Below are 20,912 nucleotides of genomic sequence, written 5' to 3'. Positions count from 1 at the left end.
ATAATTTATGACACACTATATTATAATAGTAAGATAGTATTTAACAACCGTATCTCCTGTGGGCACCCATAATTGGAGAATTGAATGATAACATAGTAAAATACAGATGTAATAGTATATAATATACATCTTCACAGGAGATGTTATGCTTCTTGATAAATACTGTACAGTCATAAACATTTAAATATGATCTACATTATAGTGTGTTATAAACCAATTATTTAATGCTTATATACTGATTATAAATGCAAACTTTAAAGTAAAGTGTTGCCAAAAAGAATACAAAATGAAGACATATCTAGTTCTCTGTTCTCATTATTTATATATAATTTCTTATCTGACAATAAATGTGAAAGTATAATGGAAGAAGCAGACACATCTTTATCATTATGCTTTTTGCAGCTATAAATGCAGCATAGTTTAAGTTAAATGTGTTTAATAATAATCACTAGTCACTGGTGGGGTATTAAATGACTGAATTCAGATGGCCAGTAAATCACCATAAATCAGTCCCACTGTATTTGAAATAACTGTGAAGCGTCTTGTTGCAGATTCAAGAGGGAGCTGTCTGCTATTTGCTCAGGAGGACTAATTGGGCTTTGCTCTTATCCTGTCTGACTGTAATTGGACTACTGCTTTGTAAAAGAGCTCTTTAAGTGAATGTTCTCTTTACACATACCTACTACGTGATTTAAACTGTATTTAAAAACTCAGAGTGCCAGAGCACTCACTGCACTAAATTGGACTGAATTCCTAATGAGTGAAATTCTTATTCTTGTCTCGGCTCAAAATGGTTAATCCCAGATTTCTCTAAGCAACAAATTATTGCAAGAACGATCCAGGAAATGGCTGTTTGCCTCTCTTGAAACAGCATAAACCTGTCCTTATATTACCCTCCTCAATACTGATGGTCCATTGATACTCATTTTTCTGCATTTCTTTATATGGCTAAACACATTATTCCTAATGTTTCTTGCCATCAAACTTGTGTTGGTGAATGTGAAAGCCTGTAAAACCTTCAACTAACATTAGTGTTTACAACTTATAAGTTCAAGATTCTTGGAAATAACAGCTTTCAATGCATTCAGGTACAGCTTCTTCATGTCACTACCAGACGTTTAGTAGATCTGGTGCTGCTGCTGTGATGTGGCAATCACATTCAAGAGTTAATACTTTCCATCTGCCACTGAGCCAGTGAGGAGCAACTGTGCAAATTTTGTTTACAAGCCACAAGCATTAGAATGCTACTCAGAGTGTATTTAAATGCTGTTATAACACAAAGACCGGATAGTGATTGGAGTAAATGAAACTCACTTTAAAAACTCCAGCTGTTAAAACAGAAGGGCTCCAGTTGCACGTGTTTATGTTATAGTCTTGTGTTGACTTCACCATCATAGCTAGAAAATCGCCAAGTAACAAATATTGGAGACACAACAAACCGGTATCCAGATGGCTTAAAGCAATGTGGCCTCTGCTGTACAGGTTGTTTTATGAGTCCACACACTATTTACCACTGTATTTACCAGTAACAGACCTCTGATGCCTTCAAAATCCAATCACAATTTAGTATTGTCAGGCCTAATCTCATTCTACTTCCTATACACTCACTCCATTCCCACACCTCCAATTGAACATCTGCATCTTTGTCTATCCCAAACCAGCTGAAGCGGAGAGGAAGTTGACAACAAAACCCTCAAACATGCCATGTGTTACATGCTACCTGTGGCTACACTGTCCTAACACTGCCTTCTGATTTTTCATATCAGATCTGGATCACTTGCATATGTGGTGCTAAATCAGATTTATATTCAATAGTCAGTTAGGAATGAATGGGTTTTTTTAACATCTCACTTCTCTGAGCGTGCACATACTGTACTGCATGCAGTGTATGATGATGATGATTTTTTACCACACCACATAGTCCGGTAAAATAAATGTGGCTTTTTTTGTTCTCATTCTCATCATCTGATTTGCCTGCCAACCTGCACAACAGTCCATGTTTATGAAATGACTGGTGCATGGCTTATATTTCAGTTCAAGCTGCTCATGAGCAACACTGACTTCAACAGTGTTCACATCAGTATCAGATACATGTCACTTACAAACATGTGAACCATCATCACCCAAAGATCACACCTGACAAAAAATTCAGAATGGACCATTAAGACCTGTAATGTGAACGTAGCCATAATTATGGTTGAGAGTGGCAGGTGCACCTCACTGTTTATTGGATATTCTATACTCTTTCCTTTAATGCAGAGTGCCCTCCACAGCTGTGAGGCTTGTTTTTTAAACTCCTGAGAGAAGATCTAGCTGGCAGGGATCGGTTTGGCAAAGGGTCCCCAATATCTCACTGCCCAACACTCTCTTTTCTTACAGCTGAGGTCAATGGCTGTTCATGACCAGCCTCAGCCAGGAGCAATGTGGTCATCAGCCAAGGCCAATACAAGAAAGCACAGCAGGCGGTACAACCTGAGCAACATCCCTGATGCACTGCTCACCTTCATCAACTCTCTCTTTTTACACAGACATTGAAGCCAACTAACGTGCCCACCGGGGATAATCACGGCCACCTCTGTCTCTTAGCTGAATGATACCCTGGAGGAAACTGCAGCCCTCTCAAGCAAAAGAGCCTATTACCCTAACCTACTGCACAGCAGCTCTTTTCTTCTGACTCTGCTGAATATTCTTTTTTTCTGTAATGTGCATTCCCTCGACGAGACTCTCTCTACATGCATAGTAATGAAAAAAAATGATACATGATGAGGAGCAGCTATAAATCCCCCGACAGAAAGCAACCAGCTTACTAATAATAATCAGGAGCCCTCATGGTTTTGTAGTTGAAATGGGATGTGCTCTTAAAAGTTTTAATTGTGTACCTGCCGATGGATGAAGACTACTGATCCCAGGAGACGCCAAGTTCCTCCCTGCCGGTCCACATGCAGCATACGCAGGATCTGCAAGAAGCGAATCCCTCTGGAAAATAATACAAACTGTTTTAATGCCGACATTACATTTACACCAAATGTATGTGTTTATGTATACAGACCACAAGGCCAAACATATTTGGACATCCAAATTTTGCACTCATACTGCATGTGACGGTTGAAAATCCCATTAATCTGATGCTATAACAGGCTCTTCTTGTTTCAGGCTTACCACAAGATTTCGGAGCTTGGCTACAAAACTTTGCTCTAATTCAGCCACAAGAGCATTAGCCGGGTTGGCCACTGATGTTGGGTGATAACGCCTGGCTTTCAATCAACATTGTAGTTTATTCCAAAAATTAGGGATCTGTGCAGGCCAGTCAAGTTCTTCCTCATCAAATTTCTTTATGGACATGGCTTTGCTTTGGCATGCTTTATCTATTTACCCAATGTGTAGTTCGACCATATAGTGTACACATTGACATACACTATCTTACCTTACAGCAGAGGTGGCAAACACTTGGCCTTTGGAGCCCACTGACAGCACCACTATTGAGGCAACGACTACAATCAGGTCTGTATTGACAAAGAATGAGAGTCATCAGTCATAAGCAATGGTTTAATATGCAGATGATTTACAACAAGAGCAAATGTTGTCCTCCATATCTGATTTGAAAAGTCAAGGAGGAAAGATATACAGTTATGAAAAAGTGGAGGGGGGAAGCTCCATTAGCAAATGAACATTGCTTTTCATTCATTGCACAAAATGATTCAATAAATCAATTTCGGGTAGAGAGGTTATAAATAATATTATCGTTAATATTCATTGCAGAATATTGAAAAAAAAAAAACACCTGAAGGTTCCAATTTTAGGAATGAAAAGCTAAAGACAGAGGGAAAAAATTGCAGTGACAGTTATAATTTCATGCAGGATTTTATCATATCTAATGTTGGGAAGAAGCTCAGGATATTATAGACATTGTTTAAATATTGTGTGTGTGGGAGGAGAGCAATGCGTCTTTTTGTGTGCATGTGTGTGTGTGTGTGTGTGTGGTTTTCCTACCTATAATGGATATTGGCTTCCTGGCAAAGCGTAGTCGGCCCAAGATGCCAACATATTTACTGCGGCAACCTGCTGCCCAGAGGCGCACAAAATATTCCACACCAAAGAACACCACAAGGACGATCTCCTGTTATAAAAAATGCAGGGAAGAGAACAGACAAATGTCGGAGAAGGCCAGGTGGAGAAGAACAGGTGGAGGGGAAAAAAACAAACATCAGATGTTGTTGCAGATTATTCAGTGCAACAACACCTGAACAGCTGGTCTGACTTGGGCAAAGTAGGCTTTAAGACAGATATAGTTGAATTATAAAGGCAACTGTTGCGCAACTGTTGTCTATTTTATTTTAAGTGCGCTTGCTGTACAAATCTGATTGTGTCACAGAAATTCATTAAGGATTATTGACTCTCAGATACACCATTTGTCATTGTTTAATTTTCACCACATCATCGATTCATTCTCTAATTCACAACCTGACCTGATAGATATAAAAAGTGATTATGTATCCTGACAGTTTGAGGATATGTATCTGTATTTTGTTAATGTAAATGTGTTTACTTAAAATAATAGTTTAGACACTTTTGGGGGCAAAAAGTTAGATATGAGGACCATTCTCATGTTGAATATTAAGCTACAGCTAGCAGCCAGTTAGCATAGCTTAGCTTAAAGACTGAAAATGGGAAAACACCTTGACTGGTGCTGTCCAAAGATAACAAAATCCACCTGGCAGCATCTTGTTTGAGTAATCCTCAGAAAATAACATATTGCGGTTTTATGATTAAAACTTATTTCTTGGCTGGGCTCAGTGAATTCCTGGAGTTAGTGACAAGACTCTTGGAAGTACTCTGGCTATTTTAAAGCAAAAATACACGTGTTAATTTTTTTTAGCTTTAGAGGAGCTGAAAGACAGATTTTGTTACCTTTGGACAGAGCCAAGGTAAGTGTTTTCACCTGTATCCAGTCTTTTTCCTAAGCTAAGCTAGCTAAGCTAACCAACTACTGGTGATAGTTTTATATTTACTGTACCATATCTTGATTACTTCCTCATTTTTGTCTTGTTCCTATTCTCCTAATTATTTTTCTAATTTACAAGACAATAACTAAAATGAAGCACCACAGCATGTCTCCAATGCTAAACATGAAGCTCATACAATCAAAGCTTCTCAATTAAGGCTGCTCTATGTCGATTCCGCACAAGTTTCCTCCAGTGCTCCTTGAGGACAAATGGATAAAAAAAATCAATTACAGCACACAATTACACCAACATGTGGAAATTAATGAACTGGTGTGAATGAGAATGCAATTACCTCCACACGACTCTTAATCATTGACAAGCATTGGGAAATGAAGCTGTCTGAAAATGAATCAATAGCCTTTCATAGATTTTGAATGGTGACATGATCCTTTTGCAATGAATGATGGGAAGAACCATCTGAGTGATTCAGACAGAAGACATTTGCCATGTTGTTCTGTGGGAGACGCTTTCAATTTGGAATTATAGGAGGTGTTTTTCTTCATCAGAGCCAAAGATTAAAAAGTGATTATAAACTAGCACATCTTATAAAATGAAAATTGGATTAATAGTATGTTAAATTGTGCTCCTGGAAGCTAATATGTAAAATGTTGTATTAATTTATTCACTGAGGATTTATACTTCAAGGCTGGAAACAAATGGTCTATTAAAATAAGCAATCCATTAACAAGCAGAATGGGGGGTGGGGGGCAGGCATATAGTGGAATTAAAAAAGTAGTTTTTTTTAATAAGTTTGATGGTTCCCTCTGATTTTTAACATGATCTTCTTTCTTAGTTTTGTTAGTCATGATTATCAAACTGGTGATGTTGAACTGTAGAAAGGGTGAGTTCGATAGTTCATTATGACCTTGGAAACAAAGAGCCATGTGATATGGTCTAGAGCTCTTCAAATAGACAGTAAGTGGACCTTGAGGTAAGAGTTGTTGTTAAACTGCTGTTTCAATGATCAAGAATAAACTGCATACGACATGTATTGAAGAAAGAATTAAAAGATCTCTAATGGATAGTTTGTACATTTTGAATTACAATACCATGACAACCAAAACAATGGAACACAATAAAATCTCCACAACGAGCCAGTGAAGTGGACCCTGTGTTAAAACTACCTAGGAAAACATTTCTGATGCCAGTCGGCCTGGTGAAGGCAGCTCCAGGAGCTACAGTACATGCTGCTGATAGGACAGCTGGTCCTGTGGACAGTGACAGCCGAATGGAGATCGGAGTCGGTGTGGATGAAACGGATGGAATGCTTCAATAGTGCTTACATGCTGCTCACGTCTCGCTTTTGATGTCGATTCTCAGTAAGCCTAAAACTAGCTTGACCAGGACCAGGGTAGTCTGGAGGGAGAGGTTTCCATGGTAACTTACGTCAGGCTTAATTATGTAAACCACCTTTAAAAAAGCTTCAAATATTCCCTGAAAATAAGCCTGATTTATTGAAGTAAGCCTATCTTACTGTGACTTGTAATCTCGCTGCATGAAACATCACTCAGGTCATAGTTTATAAATGAATGAATTGGGATCAGGAGCACAGACCACACATAATTCTCATCCAACTTTCTGCATCTAACTATGTAGGTGGACACCCCCCCATCCTCCTTTATGCTTTCTCACCTCCTTACAGGAACCACAAGAGGGACAATAAAACTAGGGTAATTCATTTAGTCATTTGACACACTGAGTCACACTACTTGGATTCTTCCCCACAACACTTTCTGTCCTACACCCCATCATCAATCCTGTGTGTTCATCTCCTAATGCTCAACCCTAATTTCATTCCTCCCTTCAATCTTAACCCCTCTCATGTTTTATTTTCACTAAACCTCATTCATCCTCCTTCCTTCCAAGAAAGATTTGATGGTCTTTGACTCCAAGGAAAAACCTGCTATGTTGCCAGGGTTTGTTTTCAGAGACCAAAAATGTAATGAGATGTAGTAAAACCTTGGAATCCAAAAAACAACCAAATTCTTTTGAGAATGTGAATCCTTTGGGCAAACTGCCAAGCATCTGACCAAAAACACTGTCAGCCTGTGCTGCATCTCCAAGTAAAGAACAGAGTGGTCTCTGTTAACCTTGAGTGTGCAGGAAGAAAGAAACAAGACAACGAAGATGCTTCTGTGGTGGGGGAGGAGAGAAAGAAAGAGTGGCAGGGTCAGAGCAAATCTCAAAACTGGAAAGCACAAAGTACAAAATAGTCCCTTTGGGATGGAGGACGGAAAAGATTAATGTTTGAGATTTTGGAAGGTTTAGTAGCAGAGCAAATATTAATTATTCATTATCTGTGTAGAAGCGAATAATAAGAAGATTAAGTATCTCCAGAGGGTGAACTTAAGGCAGAAAAATATTTTGCCATGAAATGTATATTTTATGATTTTGTGGTATTTCTCAACACAATTCATGCTTTTCTTTTTAATTGTTTTGAGTCATATGCTGAAGCCCCTAGCACCAACAGAATCTCTGTGGATGCAACAATGAACCTGGAGGATTTGAGATTCTGATGTGCCAGCTCATGAGGCACCATGACCATTTCATCCCATTATCGTCAGGCCAAGGTGAACTTGTCACATGTGGCATGCTTCAGTCCTCCTCCTAGAAAATCCTCAAGTACTTATTTATCCTTTTCTTTTGTCTGAGCTTGAGTGATTCACACATCACCCAAACAGTGCCTTTGCTCAACAGCGGGTATCTCAGGGTTAAGTTTATCCCATTTCCTATTGATTGTTAGAGGTGGCGCCTTCGCCCTCTTGGGCCAGCGGGACACCCTGAAATTGTTTATAGAAAAAAAGGCTGTGTAGTTCTAAAGTAAGTGTTCCTAAATTGTTTTTTGTGAGGCAGCAGTTAGGTCAATCTACTCATGAAATTGCTTTTCAACACAACATAAACTGAGGGTTGATGATTGTTGTTTAAGCACAACATCTTCACATTCATGCTGCTTATCATTGCAGCACCAGCAACATATTTAAAATTAAACAAACACTGTAAAAACTGTGATATAAACTAATTAAGCTTATTTGTTTATTGTCAAATTTATTCCATGATTTAATAAACGATATCCAGTGTATGAGTCACCTCAAATAACTTTGTAATTGCTCAATGTCGAGTTATTATCCTGTTTATATTTCATGAGCATTGTTATCATTTTTTTAATCTATTTAAATTAGTTCTTTGACATGAAATTGGACCAAACCCCCCTCTTAACTCCTTCATATATCAGAATCAAGCCTGCATCCAAATGCCAGCCAACAAAAACAGACAAGACAAATGTGCTAAACAGATACAGCAGAGGGAGAAAAGGCTACAGACTGAATCTACAATGTAAATGTGCTGCCATAGAGAAAAAAAATTGCACATCTTTCTGAGATTCTTCAAAAGTTTAATCAATCTACTTGCATCTTTCAGACACATGTGCTTCATGGACCAGTGATCAGGATCATTAAAGATACACTGTGGTGTTTTCTGATACACACATTTAATATTTCTCCCCCAACAACATTCAGTGAATCTTTTAGGCATAACCAACATGTGGAAAGCATCCTACCTCATAGAATAGCTAGGAAGCGTACTGTTTCAACCGTAGATACAGATGATGTGTGTGTGAAATTGCATTATTTTTATTTGGTAGAGGAGCAAATTTGTCTTGTTATGCATTACACATGAGGTAGTTTCACATGAAAGCCTGCCTAGAAACTGAATAGATGTTTGCAACATGAGTAAAGCATTTAATGTTGGAGATGAATTTGTCTTATTGGCACAAATGTAGTGTTACTTAATTATATGTTCAAATTGTATCTTATGTTAATGTTTATAACAGAATGCAGATGAGTTATTTTGTAAATGTATTCTCTCTAAAACACCACACACTCACACTATTGCACTGCAGGCAGCAGAAAATGAATTGCATCACTTTCGTGTTTACGCATGTTTGTCCTATCTCATGTGTGTGTGTGCTGGTACAACATGAGACACAGCATCTCTGGTGGTCAAAAACTCCACACTGTGCCTTTAATCCATCTGTATCAGTAACAGGTTTAGAGCACAGAAACTGTAATCCATATAATCTTTATGGGAATATACCACAGGTCTTGCAGAAATTCAGATATTTGATATGCTAATTGAGGTGGAAGATGGTATTCACTACTGTCATCTGTTGAGCTGTTCCCAGGTAAAATGTCAAATAGGGACTGGCTGGAATGTAAGCCTATTTTAGACTGTTGTAGTGCTTCACAGAGACACACTCTGGACACATTAATATATTCTAAAGTGACATTTCAAGACTACATAGGAGTTGGCAATATATATACTGTTGGAAAGGTTAAAAGCAATTTTCTATTTATTGAGATAAACTTCACTTAGCTGTTGCCTGGATAACTCTCACAGCACAGTCACACTGGGCCTGACCAAATCCAACACACTGGAAGAAATCATTTAGCCTTCTTCAACTCTAACATCCCTGAATTTAAAACAGGAACATTTCTGAGCAAAATCCATTCATATTCATTCAATAGACTCACCACTCGCAAATGAAGCAAATATATGTGCATTTTGATTGTTGACCGATTCAAACCCTCTTGGCAGTGTTGACCTTTGAGAGAATCGACACCCAGAGTCCAAAAAGGAGAAATCTATCATACTTCTTGTGTCATGCCATCAATTTAAAAAAAATATATTGTCAGAATAAAAATTGTCCCACAAACAATATGTGGCATGGATTGCAGTCATCCATGAGAGAGCAGTTAATACAAATGCATCTCTTGAATGAATTGTGTTAACTTATTGAGTAGTTTGCTACTACTACAATTAGCTAGCCCAACAAGTTGTCACTACTTTTTATGAGGATGCTCAAATTATTCTTGCAGTGGTGCTTTTTGGTTGGACTGGGGCTTCGAAGTGTCTTGTTTTGAGCTTGCAAAATCACCTCCACTCATCAGACCCAAAGCCCAACTCTTCACAATTACCCCTTTTACACCGAGCTGGAGCCAGTGCTGGTTCGGAGCTAGTGCTAGAGCCAGTGCTCAGTTGGTGCTAATCCAAGCACCTCTTATGAACCTGTTGCTTTTCCACCGGCAAGGAGCCACGTGATTACCACTGAGAGGCAGTAACATGGCGCAAGGCATCTAGCTTGCCGGAAAACGAAGAAGAAGAAGAAGAAGACGACGACAGCACTGGCAAAAAGAATGATAAAAATAGTACTTTTAATCAACAAATCTTTAACCCTCTATAAATACCACGCTAGTTAGCTAATGAACGTTAACCCCACTAGTCTGCTAATAAACGTTAGCCCCGGTAGCCGGCTAATAAACGTTAGCCCCGCCCCCAGTCCGCTGATGTAATCGGTCCTTGCTTTAGACCAGCAAATAGTTGGTGTTTGCTCTGGCACCCTGAGGCTCCGGGCTGGAGCTTTGGCGGTGGAAAAGCAAAGAACCAGTGCTTAGTCAGGATCTGGCTCCGAACCAGCACCAGCTGCAGCTCGGTGGAAAAGGGGTATCTGAAGTTTGGGATGGTTCAGTCAGTGCTAAAATAATGTAAAGTAATTATGTAACCTCCCTTAGAGGTAGACCAAATCTGACAGACAATGTAAAGACAACAGTGTTTTATGGTTAATCTGTTGTATATAAATTTCACACTCACCACCCAGAAGAGAGTTTCGTGAGCCAGGGCCTGATACTCGTCGATGGTAGAGAGGACGCTGAGGATCAGACAGGCAAGTACTATGAGGAACCTGTAGGAAACAAAGCAGATTATACTGTTGTCTTAATTAAAGTTTTATGGTTGTGCTCATTCTTATTGTCTAGTATCTATTCATTTTATTTTGTTTAATAATTGACTTAATTTTCCTCAAATCAAAACTTTACATAAGTTCGTCATCAGTCAAGACACACAAGTCAACACTTTTCATCACTCCATGTCATATTTATGTCAACATACTGTAAATACTTTGGTTTACACAGCAAAACATCATTCAAAGTTTGGTGCCTGATTCAAATGTGAGCTTCGGATAAACTTTCCAAATAAAGTTTTTTAAACAGCATAACATTACTTGATATTTTTGTCATGAAAAGTATCTGACTCAATCTGAGCAAACATTCAAGGACAGCCCTCCAGAGGAAGTACTGTGAAACCTTTTGAACTCTACCATACGCATGCAAGGCAAATGATAAACTTGTCAAATAATGAGCGCACAGGTTCGTACAAATGTCTGAGGACCACACACACACACACATGCACACACACGCACACAGTATCAACAAACACTGAATTGCTTTCTAACATTCTCCTTATTCCCCCTCAAGGTCACAAGTGTTTCAGCTGCAGCAACAATAATGCGTCTGTAACTCCTCAGCTAGCTTAAGATAAAGATATTTTATTTCTTTGAGATAAGACTTCAAGCTGCTATGACACTATATCAGAAATAATAACTTTGACTTACATGACCTTTTCTTACTCCTGAGGTTTTGACTTAAACTATCAAGCAAATTATAATTTTGAAGAACACCAGGAATCTTTACACAACTGTGCTTTTTGTTATTTGAAAAGAGAACAGTTCATACTCAAAACAAAGTTTTAAATAACTAACAATTTTAGTGATTATTGTTCACTGCTGTTTATACTGTAAAAAACAAGTGGGGAAATTTGATGGTAGTGGAGCTCTGATGGCAAAACACGTAGGTGATGAGCCATTCTCAAACTCTTGACCTTGCTAACATGTGCGTCAGTCCGCCCAGTTCCTGTTTTTTTTTCTTTTTCTTTCATTGCATCATTGCCTTCACCACCAGAGATGAAGATGAGGTTATCCTTTCACCCCATTCAATCTGATCGTGTTTGTCTGTTAGCAGGCTAGGCCAGGGAAGTAAGAAAAAAATTGATTGAAACTCTGAGGAAAGGCTGGCGCTGAGGCAAGGACGAACTGATCAACTTTTCATTCAGTTGGCAGGGGATTATAGTAGTGAAAGGCATGCTTTCTGAATTAACTATCTGAGTTTATTAGTTTTATCAGAAAATAATGACATATTCCAGTGATTGCTACCACCAAACAAGGAAGCACAGAAAGCTAACTCTTTAAAAGCTAATTGCATTGCCGATATTTAAAAACTTGGGACAGTGACAGAAGTCCTAACGCAAACAAGAATGTAGTTAACTGAATCAAATATGATTATTTTTCTGTGTTTTGTAGGCATCCACATATGTTTGTATGTGTTGATATGTGTAGCTATGAAGGGTTAGAATTATGCAAATTTAAAACTTTTTGTTTTAGAGTTCTTAATATAAGGTAAAAATGTATATTATTAAATTGAATATTAACCAAACAAAATACTGTATGGACATAACTGGCATTGCTAAAAAAAAAAAAAGTAAGAATCTTTCAGTATTTTTAGGGACCTTTTTGGCTTATTTTATTGCAAACTGTGTTGACTCGACAGGAAACGAGGCCAGCCAAAGATGGGGAATGACACGCAACTCAACTCAAACCACCAGCAACACTTAAACCGAGGACATTGCGATTACATGGTCAGCGCCTTAAAACCTGAGGCCATCAGGGCGCTTCATGAGCCAGGACAACTCATGTTAAAACCTCACCCTTTTATTGCAACATTAAGCATTTTAGCTTGGTGGTTAGGCTAGTTATGGTTCTGCTTATGTGAAGCTCTGGAGCAAATCTGAGCAAGCTTGACACAGACTGACCCTGAACTCACAAACACCCCCTATAGCAGGACCTGAGATGCACAACATTTGATGGACATGGGCATTTTAGAAGGATTGTGCATGTTGAGTGCCAAATTTTTATTTGGACCACAGATTGTTAAAGACGGGTCATGGACATACATGACTGCAGGATGCATGAAACAAAAACATGTGCCTGCCTGGACTGCACGACTCCATGTCGTGTTAAAACAAGTGGAAGCATTTTCTCTTCCATCATCTAGTTGTTTTAGTAGCACTAGTAGTTTTAAAGTACTGTTCAGAAAACCATTAAGCTCTTAAGAATGGCTTTCTTGTTCCTATATGAGCAGACTTGATGGAAACTATGTGTAGGGAGTTATAGTTTCCAGTCTGTGTTTGCACCATGAAGACTCTTATCACCTCATACTACAGCTTGAGTTTATTGAAGACTGGCCAGGAATCCAAATACACAGGCCTGTGCGTGCACACCACACGTCAACACAGATAAAAGACAGAGGGGAGACCTTCTCAGGGAAGATGGGCTGGTGTGTAGCACAGCTAACAAAGCAGCTGGTCCTATCTAAAAGAACAAAACAAGTCGACAGTACCTGTCTCTTTTGCAAAATTACATCTACAGCCTGGAAATAGGAGCAAATTTATTTATTAAATAAAGCAGGGCATATTGGGCAAGAGATTGAAAAAAAAAAGCTCACGGTTTAGGGAGGCAGCAAGTCATTTAAAATATCTTATGTTCAAATGTGACAGACACAGATAAAAAGAGGATCAAAAGAAAAAAAATATTAAACTTTCCCAACCAAACACTCCGGTATGCTAATAGTTGTAATTTGTTAGTGAAGTTCATCTTAAATTAATTCAGAGCACTGGAAATGCCAGTAAATATACACACTCAGTATGCTGACCATACACTTCAGCTTTATTTTTAATCCATCTGAGACTATCTGACTCGTCAGTCTCTCTCTACTAACTGCACTATCATATTTCACTTCCCTTACCTTGAGGCCTATAGATAATATGGGCTCTGAGTCACTGTGGTACCCATGGGCTTGGTGTAGGAACAGACAAAATAATACATTGGCTCAGCTACATAGACACAACTGAACTCTAAACAAAAGCTCAAAGCATTCCTCCTATCTATTATTGATGGACAGATTCACTTGCAGTGTGTTGTGCAGCCAGTGTAGAGACAAAGCAGGGGACAGGATAAGAGTTAGTAATGATGCTGCTGACCATGTCATTGGCGGTTACCATCAAATATTCTGTTTGGAACAGCAACAGCAACTATCATACTTTATTTTTATCACTGTTATGGAGTGTGCGTTAGAGTGATAGAAGGACAGAAAAATCAACACTGCAAAGTAAATCAACCAAAAGAAATGCAATACGAGCAATGTTTACATTAATATACTGTGATACAAGAGGAAATAAAATGTGGATATAAGGTCTGATCATCCCTTGTCTGTAATCTGGACAGCCAATGAGAACTTTCCTCACTTTAATAGGTCTTGTCAGTGTCCTGCATTGACAATCAGTTTTGTAGAACAAGGTTGAAAGAAAGCTGTGTGACTGAGGCAGGAGCAGTGAATTGATTGTCTAAGACTGTTTTTTTCATAAAAGCACAGATTCCTTTTCCCCCACTTACTTAAATATAGGACAGGGTACAAACAGCTATAGTCGAAGATGTTGCTCAAACTGAAAAAAAAACAAAAAAAAAAACAATACACGGTTGCTTAGCTTGTATGTTAAATCATTCAAAATTGTGTCTGAATTTATTTCCTCCAGCTTGATACTGTTAGACAGACTGTCTCGTTCAGTTTAATGGAGCTCAGTCTGAAACAACACTTTCTGATTTATCTGAACTCTCCTGGCAGACTCATCTACAACCAGCATGTGGGGTGGATCCATGCTGCTCCAGACCCAAATACTGCATTTACTGTTTGACTGTAGCAGACAAACATCAAGGAAATGTGTTTGGGGGTGGGTGTGTGTGTGTGTGTGTGTGTGTGTATGTGGGGGGGGGGGGGGCATTGACATGAAACATTGATAAATGCTCTGTCTTTCTAAAATGATTATCTAAAAAGCAAGGGATACACTTTATTAATAGTGTAAAGCTAAAGATGTATCATTTTCCTTTTTAGAGAAGTGCAGCGTGTCTTTCTTCTACCATAATAGACCTGACTCGCCTGTAAGCACACATACACACGAATGGACATACATATGCATGTGCAAACACACTCACACGCACACACACACACACACACACACACACACACACACACAAGGGTATTTCTGATAAGGACTTTGGTCACGCTGACGTTCTAGTTCTGGGTCAGTGATAAGGCCATGCTTGTTCTTAACTGCTTTTCTCCCTCTCAAACACTTGCAAAACAAGGTACCACACTGACCCCGAAAAGCGGCTGGATAGTTAAATATCCCAACGACATGCTCTTGCAACAAGCGCCTGACTGTATTGTTGAATAGAGACAAATTTGGAGAGTATTGTCTTTCTTCAGATTTGGAAAGACCAGTGATACAATTAATGAACACTGTATATTCTATGCTTAAAACTAAACATACACAGACTGTGAATACAGTGCAGGTCAGTGTCCTGAGATGCTTTTTTTTCATTTACATCCGGTGCCAACATCCAGTGCCAATGCAGGGGATAGTGGGCCCTATATATAGAAAGTGTTTTTGATTGGAGTCGTAGATGGGCCTTTTAAAACATCAGATTTCCATGCAGGAGACCTGGCCATCATCATTTGTTTTGTGTATTTATTTGTCCAACCTTGACTTGATGTCTTAACCATTCAAAATAATCTATCTATCTATCTATTTCTCTATCTCTCTATCTATTTATCTATCTATCTTGAAAATTCAACCGGAAAAAAAAAATCCATTACATGAAATGGGGGGTTAGGTGATGGCTAGATAGATGATGGCCAAAATTGAATGTGTCATGATGTTTACAGTTGACATGATGATGAAAGTTGCATAATTTTAAAATAGTGCATGGTAACTTCAATCCACACTATGTTTCATGTGATCACTTGAACCCAAACCATAATCTTCCTCTAACCCTAAGCAAGTGGTTTTGGTGCCTAAGCCTAACCAGACCGTAACAACAGTGTTGTCACATCATAAAATATAATTGTTTTTTAACAGTGATTTCTAATTGGATTTGGTTTTGGAAAACATTGATAGAGGTAGCAGATTAGAAAACGCTCCTATTAGTCATTCTGAAGTGCATGGAATAATTGCCCCATGTGGTCATTTAATTATGAGGATGTGTTGTTATCTAATTATGGCAGCCACAAGGGAGCTAATTTCATTGTACAGTAGAGTACATAATGTTCTGATTGATTGACTGATTTTCCCCTAAATTTACAATAACCACACCATTGTTACCATGTGCAGATATTTTAGTAAACAGGAAATTAATAAATATTGGTATTCCACATAAGAATTGACAAAAACACCCATTCTTAATAAAGGTAATTATTATTATTTTTTTTTTAGCAGAATCTAATTCTACTAATTCTTGTTAATAGCATGCAGGGGGCACCAAAGAGGTTCATCTTTTTTATTAACCATTACCGTCATTATTCATCATTAATATACATTAAAATTATACTTTATTTACATTGTACTGATTTAAAGTTTATTTTTCTTGTTTTGGTCAAACAAACAAGCCTCTGTAGTCAACACACATCCCCCTCTGTTTACATGAAATGGTATAGTGGTCCTGCCTCCAAACTAGGTGCAGCATTTGCTAGCCCTGAATTGCGAATGAGGAGGAATGCTATACAACCGTAATGTCTCAACAGCTTCATAAATTATGATCAGGGTCCTAAAAACGGAAAACAAAGAAAAGAAAGACAAGGGAGAGAACTGAAAAGGTGATGATATGTCACCTAATTTTTCATACAAAGGTGGGTTTAGTCCATTAGTTGTGGAAATGAACCTGTTAGTTAAGCTTAGTTCATAGTGAAACAGGTGAATGTTACTTTTACTCCACAAACATTACTGCTCATGTCTTCACAGAAAATTCTGAGTGCTTGCATTTCACTCCTCTTTCAGCTGACATTTAATCAATGCAAGATAACTTTTAGCAAGCTATTCATACTAAATCAGTTGTCTCTGCTCCTTGTGCCAGGACCAGCAGATGCATCTCCAAGCCCAGCAGCTCTGTTCCCCCGTGATAAACCAGCTCTACCGCAAACTGGAGAAAGATATGAGCAGCATTGTGTTGAATGACATACCACTTAACATAACTGAAAGGGGTCTGTGTGAATTTATAATTAGTCTTTCATTATATTAATACAATTTTGAATCCTTTTCAGTAATAAGAATTGGTCGTATACTTAGTTCATTTCATTCAATTTTGTTTGTTAAATCATTTTATAGATGATAATTAATTTATTTTAATTGAGGAGGTTAATTTATATTTAAGTTTATTTTATGTTATTCATTCATATTAACAGGGTTTTCAAATTAAGAATTTTACAATTAAGATTACATTTAGAGTGTAAAAGACATTAAATCACATTACTTATTAAGGTTATCAGCTTGCATCAAATAGTGAATTAAGCAGAATATTGCATTCATGTCTACAGTGTTATATTTTCACAGCTGAGTGTCAGTAAATATTGTACTGACAGTTAGTATTGGACTACAAAAGAGTTGCAAACATGCACAGGTAGAGTAATTTAAAGTTTTGAATGGGACTCTTGGGTTCTGGAGGTGTGGCTACAGCAGTTGCGCATCATTGGTGTAGCCTGTGCCTGGTGGTGAGGCCCAGTGTGTGTGTGTGGGGGGGGGTTTCATGGGGCCTAAAATCCCTGCCGGCGCCCCTGACACTATCATCACCATCAACATCTGTTTGGTTTAGATATACTGTGGGTTTGTAAAGGCGTGTATTTTTTTGGTTTAGCTAGCAAGCAACCATCATGCTAGTGAAAGTATGAAAAAAAGTTTTAAAATCAAAGAAAATACAACCTCAAAACACACTTCTATCATCTTCTTTAATCGTATTTTCCAAATTATCAAGCACAACCACACCAGAGGAGGTTTCATTTGCTATTGATACCACGAGTTGTGCAAAATAATGCAGGTTTTGTATGTTAAGAAACACTGTGGTCATTTTAGTCATTTCTTTTGGAATCTGAGTTTTCTTGGAACCAGCATGAAGTGGTCATTAGAGGAAGGTTACAGCAGTTCTTCATGCATGCTTACACTTCCATGATATTCGAATTGTTGATGTTAAATCTAAGATGTTCCTGTAATCATAGCAGCCACTGGCTTTCCTATGATTGTGTATTGTGCAGTTATTCAGGCTGACATTCTGTTGTGTTTCAGTTGCACTGTGTAATGCTCCCTCTGAGTCACTGAGAGTCTAACCTGCTCCGACAGGCTGCGTTCCCCTGCGTCCCCTCCGACACTGGAGGGTCACAGGGTGGCAGCGCCAGACAGGGCTGCTGCCTTCTCCACAGCACACACGCTGCCAAGTTTAGCTGCCTGCTATCAGTGCCAGCAAGTGGGGACAGGCAGCACACATGGGGGTGAGCTGGAAGATCATATACTACATTCCTTAACCACTCCCTGTAAACTGCTGTCTGGTTCCACAGGTTTGTCAGATTCATAAATGTGGGTGGAAAAAAACAGCAAAATGTTTCTTTTGGCAGGGGGTAGGGCAACATCTATCACCGTTAACCACATTTCATCTGTCAAAAACGACAGATCTTCAAGCTAGCTGACAGATCTGTCACATTGATTTTTATTTTTTATTTTTTTTGGTGGTGAAACAATCTGACATCTTCATGGTATTGGAGCTTTAGTAGATAAAATCCACCTCATAATAGACTCCAAGTCCTTTCAAGTAGTATGCTCATTACTCACTGCATTATCTACATTATACTTGTATAACACCAGGTAGTCTTCACTTACCTGTCAGACTGTCAGAAAAAGACAAAGAATACTAAAACGTTCATTGTAAGGCTGACTAGGCTTTAAATGTTCTGTTGTTATAAACTCACTGAATGCAAACTCCAAACACCTCTGTGTGACTGCACACAGAATTAAATGCTCAGCGATGCTGAGGAAAATACTTTCCCAAATGAAAAGTATGTATAATATTTCTTTAGTGCTCCTAAGAGAACAGATTTTGTCTCCATTCTATTTTCTGTAGTGAGTTATGGGCTATGGTATTTTTTTAATCTACTATAGTTCGTCTAAAATATCCTTATAATGTTCCTAGAGGGACCCCCAGTTGTGCTGTGATATCTGAGCAGCATCTCTCTAAAATTCACAGGATTAACAGTTCTTTGTAGTGTGGGCTTCCAAGGCTCTGCATGCGCAATTAACTCCCTGTTTAATTAGGATCTTAGAGTTGCAATTATACCCTTGAATACCCCATGGATCTGGATGATTATGAAAATAAAAAACACTCACACTGTGAAGTGATACACGAAGCATTTCCAGCCAGACGGCCTTTCCAAAAAGTTATACACGCGTCCTTGGATGTAGGCGCGGGTGACGACTGGACGGACCCCCGTGCTGTATACCGACATCCGCACAGACATCCGGGGATGAGATAAGTATGGGTGAAGGTGAACTTGGGGGTTCTCGGTGGTTGTTCCAGGATCCTCATGCATTTTGTCTCGTTGTTGATAAAACGTGTCGTTGCCCACAGGTGTTTCTGGATCAGGCTCGCTAAACCTGGTTTCTGACAGCTCCAAATCCGGTGGTCTTCTTTCACGTGCCACACCAGAAGACCTCCGTATGTTCCCCTGACTGGGGGCGGAATAAGACATTGTGGCTCCCCGGCTTGTTCTTCTGTCGCTGGCTAACTTTTTTCACAGTTAGGCTATTTTTCGGTCACTGACTCAAACGGACAAATGTTCGCCCATGTGTGCCCACCTTCTGTTGCGCGCCTGATCGCACCAGGACTCATAAAAACTGCAACATAAACAGGGTTATTAATGCTCCAGATCACCAGGGTGGTGTTTCTTTAATTCAACTTTACTGCTCTCTGGGTTGTTGTGAAGATGGCGAGTCTCAGCCCTGAATGAATTCCCCCTACCTCTTGCAGCGCACTTATCAGCCTGGAGAGCTGTGGGCGCCAGGCGGTGCACTGTGGGTCGCCAGCTGTTCAGACATTGTACTGTTCTGCAAAACCGCTTAAAAAGCAATGTGAAACAGATGAAGTCAAGCCTCAGCTCTGTGTGAAAAAAACACAACTCTGTCAACACTATCTTCACACAAAATGCAAAAACTGAACAACTCAGATGTCAGTTGATATATACAGTATATTGCAAAAGAGATCTTGGTCTCTGTTAGATTATCTGAGTAATTTAAATATTATATGAGATATTAAGATGCACAAATAAGTAGCAACCAAAGCTCCTACTACTATGTGGTGTTGCAACACTGTAAAAAAAAAAAAAAAGCTCTTGCAGCATTTGGGTAATCATACACTAAAAGTAACTAACCAAAATGTTATCAAAAAGGTGACCCCCACCACCAAACTTCAAAACACAAGATAGAGGTCTGCTCTTATTCTTGCACTTATTTACAAGTGTGTCAATAAAAAACTGAAATTTTAGTTATTGCTGTTTTCTGATGCTTGTTGTTTGTTGTTTGCATTAGTAATAGATCTGTAATTTCAGTTATGACAAATGTGCTTTTGATTTGTAGCCACGCTATGCAACAATATATATGAGTGTGAGTGTATGAGTGTTTTTGTGTGTGTTAGAGAGAGTGAATACGTTTGGGGTCAAAAGGCATATTTGTCATAGTTGTATGTAATGTGAAAGAGTCATTTTCATTTGTTGATGTGGCTGTTTGCAGTGACAGATTCAGACAGGCTTTGTGGTCAGAAAGGACATTTTGTATACTAGTGTTGGAGATATGCACATGTATCAAACTTTTTATTCTTCTATTATATATTTTGACATATATCATTTTCAATTTTTTTTTTTAATTATTTTTTTATTTAAAAATGATAAATCTCTGGGGGGAAAGAGTTTAATGGCAGGATTCATTAGTGCAGATGTCTGAATAGCCTCCCATTGTTTGAGATGACACACAGACTGAGTCATTTTCTGAGTCAAACTGTCAGCTGGAAGTAAGTTGGAAGTTAAGTCACTTCACAGAGTGAACTTCTCTGGCATGTTCGGGAACCATCTCCAATTTCCTTTTACATATCTGTCACAA

At 38.6% G+C, this 20,912-nt stretch overlaps 1 protein-coding gene across 1 annotated transcript in view; it reads right to left on the bottom strand.

The window, feature by feature from the left end:
- The window catches only part of kcnq1.1 (potassium voltage-gated channel, KQT-like subfamily, member 1.1), a 43,770-nt gene extending 24,001 nt beyond the window's left edge, over nucleotides 1-19,769 (bottom strand). The window contains exons 1-5 of the mRNA XM_053342345.1: nucleotides 19,149-19,769; nucleotides 10,650-10,740; nucleotides 3,991-4,117; nucleotides 3,425-3,503; nucleotides 2,880-2,976 (exon numbers count right to left, since the gene is read on the bottom strand). Of these exons, the coding sequence (XP_053198320.1) occupies nucleotides 2,880-2,976; nucleotides 3,425-3,503; nucleotides 3,991-4,117; nucleotides 10,650-10,740; nucleotides 19,149-19,510 (756 nt within the window). The 5' untranslated portion in view covers nucleotides 19,511-19,769. The remainder of the gene's footprint in view (nucleotides 1-2,879; nucleotides 2,977-3,424; nucleotides 3,504-3,990; nucleotides 4,118-10,649; nucleotides 10,741-19,148) is intronic.
- Between the last annotated feature and the right edge of the window lie 1,143 nt (nucleotides 19,770-20,912).

This window comes from Scomber japonicus, chromosome 1 (genome assembly GCF_027409825.1).
Source record: "Scomber japonicus isolate fScoJap1 chromosome 1, fScoJap1.pri, whole genome shotgun sequence".
NCBI lineage: Eukaryota > Metazoa > Chordata > Actinopteri > Scombriformes > Scombridae > Scomber > Scomber japonicus.
Note: the sequence above shows the minus strand (reverse complement) of the source record. Positions and strands in the feature narration are given on the sequence as shown.